The 5010-nt window shown below is 32.0% G+C and overlaps 1 protein-coding gene across 1 annotated transcript; it reads right to left on the reverse strand.

The window, feature by feature from the left end:
- Window positions 1–2129: 2129 nt before the first annotated feature.
- On the reverse strand, window positions 2130–4165 carry LOC111693243 (U4/U6 small nuclear ribonucleoprotein Prp3-like). Its single transcript, XM_023457495.1, has 4 exons — window positions 4034–4165; window positions 3053–3872; window positions 2620–2977; window positions 2130–2529 (listed from the first exon to the last, which is right to left on the reverse strand). Exons 1-4 carry the CDS (start codon window positions 4163–4165, stop codon window positions 2130–2132), a joined length of 1710 nt encoding a protein of 569 aa, XP_023313263.1.
- Window positions 4166–5010: the final 845 nt, after the last annotated feature.

Genomic DNA, 5010 nt, shown 5'->3' on the forward strand with positions numbered 1-5010 from the left:
GAAGCTGAAGCATTTAGAATGTTTTGTGCATTTTTTTTATCAACAATTTGTTTATTTTTCATCTGTTTACCGAGCCAATTAATAGCGAATGGCAACTCTTATGTATATAACTCATGGTAAATTTTTTGCTGTAATTAGTGTAAAACCGATTATTCATTTTTATGCGTAAAAAACATTTAGTTACGGTTGCAACTGGTATGATTATCCACCAAAATCAAGAAAATACTTTCAAATGTTCATTTTGAGATTATCAAAAACGTTGGTCGTTCCAGCTGGACCACTGGCAGTACTAAACTTTCAGACGTATGGAAATGTGAGTCAAATGATATTGCCATAATTTATATTAATATATAATAATTGAATTTAATCTATTGAATTTAATCTATCTTTTTTCAAAAATTCGTCATCCAATTTTAATGGTGTATTAGATCTTAAAATTATCATTATCGTATACGACAACTTTAATGTCAATATATCAATAAGACACTTTATATTATTTGATTAAAATCTCATTTATGTTTAATTTGGAGCACGTTTAATCACCAATTTTCAACTTGAAAAATTAAATGAATAATTAATAAATAATTAATAAATGCTTTGATTATTTTAAAAACCATTACCTATATAGCCCTTGCTCATACCGAACGGGCCTATTAAAGTTTTAGTTTGAAAACACAACCAAAAATTCTAAGTAAAGAATTAAGCTCGCCTGTCAGCATATGTGTGTGTACGTGAGTAATTAGAAAGGGATATACCGAGCTTATTATCATCATTTTTTATAAAAAGCATCGACCAAATTGTTAACAGTTTATGAGCATTTTGATTGGTTGAGAAAGTGGTGATGCAGAACGTATTAGTTTGTCTTTTGAGTATTAACTGAAGAGTACTTAACTTTTTAACGTAAGTTAAACGTTTTTATAAATTATCAGCGACAAGTGTAAGTAGTCTCTTACGTGTAGTAGCCTCGACGTATTGATTTACGCAGCTACGCTATATAAACTAGGCACACACTCAGAATATTATCTATCTAATCTAACTACTCTAATTACTAAATTGGATGGCGCTCCGATGACGTGTGTTTTTTTTTTCGGGGCATTTTATCAGTATGTTTTTTTTCGTAGCGTTTTTCACTGTGTTTTTACTCGTAAGCAACGGCGACATATTCAAATGATAACAAATACGCATAATTTCATAAACAAGCATGATTGGATAGAGAGCTTGATGATTACAAGTCCAGCATATATTTTATTGTTGTACCCCTAAACACACTGATTTCATGTAATAAAAATTCTCAGATATTTGTATGATATAAAGTTAAAACTGCCGAGTTATGAGTGTCATAAAAGACAATTATTAAATTTACTCGAAGTCAGCCATAACGTCGGTTACGCTGATCTAATTAATATATTAAGATGATATAATTAAAAACATAAATAGTACTAAAAATCTGTGATCACCTTACGGTGTGGTGAATAAAACTCATAATCACAAATTTTCAAAGCCATTGAAGATTTTTGAAAAAAGGAGTCCACAACCACAGCAGAACAAAGCCCAAATATCAATGAATATATTGGTGATATGCCTATACGCTTCTGGTGGCAGTCCAGAATTTTTGGAAAATTTGACACAATTATTAAGGCCAAAAAATTTAAAATAATGGTCAATTCCAAAATATTTTACGATTAAGGCAAAAATTATTCAGCATATTTTTCATTTTCTAAAACTAAACGACAAAAGGTTCTTTTGAATTAAATGGATTAATGTCCATTCATTTATTCCCCATAATTTATATTAATTAATTACTAATAGTGGAATTATATAATTTTTTAGAAATTTCATAAATCGATTTTTTTTAGAAACATTTAAATCAAATAATACAAGTAAAAGCAAGTCTTAAGAAAGTTTCAGCAGTCATTATTATGAGAAATAAGTTGCATTTACAGTGAATTTTATTCATACAAATTCTTGATAAACACACTTACATATAATTGATAATTCAATTGGAACAAAATATATAATGGTTAAATTATTTCACTTAAAATAATTGTATTTTGGATCTACATTCAAAAAAATATCACTTCAACAAACACTAAAAAAATATTTTCTAAATGTTATTGTTATTTTGATTTTTAAATAATCGAGTCCTCTGTATTATCTAAAACAGCACCACTATAAGCTAAATCCCAATATTGTTCAACCTGGTGTTTTTTGTAGTGTTCTCGAGCCATTTTTTCAATTGGACATACTTTGAACTTGATATCTCCAAAATGTCGTTGTTTACAAGTACCTTCCCAAACCAAAACACATTTGTTAGGCACATCATTTCCATCAGCGTCTTTAACTTGGTCTTCTTCCCATTTTATGCGATGTAACATTAGACGCTTGTATTTACTTAGTTGTTTCTGTCCGCCTTCAACAACAACTACATTACAATCTCGAAACAACATGACACATCCAGTGAGACATAATTGTTTGGCATTGGTTTCAACTTTGAATTTTTGGGAGGCATTGTTGATCAAATCACGTATTCTGCAATTATACAAATGTATTTTAAGTTTTAAGACCTGACTGATTATTGATTATATTTATGTATTGAGTAAAAAAGAAAAATAAATTTACCTGAATACAGCAACATGAACACCCATTGAAGTATCTTCTTTGATTTTTCTGGTTTTCTTCTCGCGTCTTTGGTCAGCGGTTAGTCGTCTAGCTGCATTTGCATCTTCATGAGCCTTCAATCTCTTTGCCATTTGCTGCTTTACATGAGCTTCGATTTTCGTTGGATCTTGTACTGCTTCATTACCTAGAACTCTCATTAAATTGGAAATATGCAATTTTGGTTCAGGTGGTGGTTCTAAACCAAGGCGAATTTTCTCTTGCTCTTCTTTCCATGCTTCTCTACGATTTTGTCTTCTTAATTTTTTTCTTTCCTTTTTGGTTAAAAATACAGGCATATACACTGGCTTTGATGGTTCCGCTAAATAATCAAATTAGAAGCATGGTTAAAAATAATTTTTTTTTTTGAGGAACAAAAATATATTCAAATACTTACTTGGAGGCCTCATCTGAGCAGGATGCTCAACTAGATTAGTAATAGTATAAACTCTAATAACTTCATTATTGCCATTACTATCTGCATTCTCATAATCTGTCTGTAAAATAACAGAATCCCACCATTCAACATTAGGTACTTCTTCACTCAAAGCTTCAGTTTTAGGTGCGATTAAGGCCAACTTTGTCGTGGAACTAATGCCAGTTTTTCTAGCAATTTGACTGATTTCATTTTGTAATCTATCTAATTGAGCCTTCATGCGGACCCTATCAGCAATTTGAATATATTTACCTGGTTCATTCAGTTTGAGCGCTCGTTTAGTTCTAACAGCAGCCTTTAATCCTATTCGATTGTCAAAAAAATGTGTATCAGCTAATTCTTCTGGACCTTTGGCATCATATATTTGAGCTTTATTGAATTCTTCACGTTTTTTGGCCCAAATATTTGCTTTTAATGTAGGTGCGACTCGGGTGAGCTGAATTTCTTTGCCAGTTATGTCAACGGTTCTACCAAATTCATCAAGAATCAAAGGCATAGGTTTATCTTTACTTTGCAAATTGCTACCTAATATACCAGCTTGAAGCTTACCTTGAATTTTTGCTTGCAGATCTGCCATTTTCTTTGTTGTCTTATCAGATTTAATATCTGATTTGCTAAGAAGACCTTGGTTAAACATTGCTCCCATAGTAGCTAGAGCAGATGGATTTTTTAAAAAAGGCCTTACAGCATCTAAGTCCTTTCTAACATGTTGACTGCTACAATTATAAGCTTTTTTCCTTCCTTCTATTTGTTTATGGGCAATTGCCATAACGTCTGTTGTCTATAATATAGAAATTATTGTAGAGGTTATAAATAATGTGCAAAGTATGTATTCAAGTATAGAGATTAATAGTGTAATATAGAGATTATAGAAGTTATAAAAGTCATTTGCAAAGCAAGGAAAAAGTGAAAATTGTGATTGGATATCTATAAACAACTTACCTCCGTAGAAATAAAGTTATCGGATAATTTACGTCTTTTGGCATCCCTATCTTTATCCCTTGTCTTTTCTCTGTCCCCATCGCTGATTCTACTTCTGTTTTTATCTTTAGAAGATCTTATGGCAAAAGACATGGTGAGAAGATTTTTAGTGTGTGTTGTTGAACAAAATGTTGTCTTAAGTGAAGAGCTTGACAGTTAGTGGCACATGTACTGCCTCGTCAGGGTTATTCACGTAATCACTATGCTCTGAGCGTTTGGGCGGAGCTTAGAGTGGCGCTGCAATCACCATTTACACGCAATCCTATAGAAAACAGGACACGTCCTGTCAAAAGCACTAGCGTCGGCCGCTCGAACTAAATTTTTTCTTATGAGAATTAAAATTTAAAAACTGTAAACATGAGTAACGCCACGCTGGGCTAACGCTCGGGGCCATTAGTAGGGCGGAGAGAGTGATTATTATTGTAGCACACGGCCATGCGACACGGCGAAGTCAATCTCAACACCAGAGGGCAAGTCAAGTTTCTTTTACGATGTTTTAGTGATAATGTTTTAAAATTTTTGAAGTGAAACTTTTTAACTAAAACTAAATGAATTCTTATATTCAAATTTCATGTGTCGGCATAGAGGGCCGTTGTAGCTTTTGTTATATCATAATATTATAATATGCAAAATAAAGTGCATGAATCATCGTGCGTTGTTATGAGTTTTCAAAAAATATCGCCGAATACTTTTTAAATCGATAAATGTTAGTTTAGATTTTGTGTCGATACGGTAAAATGTGAAAAATAATCAAAATGATCAAAATAGGAATTTTATGCGCGTCATGTTTCCACATTATTCTGAGTGTGTGCCTAGTTTATATAGCGTAGCTGCGTAAATCAATGCGTCGAGGCTACTGCACGTGAGAGACTACTTCCACTCTTTTTGTGAATTTATAAAAACGTTTAACTAACGTTTAAAGTTTAGTACATTTCAGT

This window comes from Trichogramma pretiosum, unplaced genomic scaffold (assembly GCF_000599845.2).
Source record: "Trichogramma pretiosum strain Unisexual culture from Peru unplaced genomic scaffold, Tpre_2.0 scaffold107, whole genome shotgun sequence".
Taxonomy (NCBI): Eukaryota; Metazoa; Arthropoda; class Insecta; order Hymenoptera; family Trichogrammatidae; genus Trichogramma; species Trichogramma pretiosum.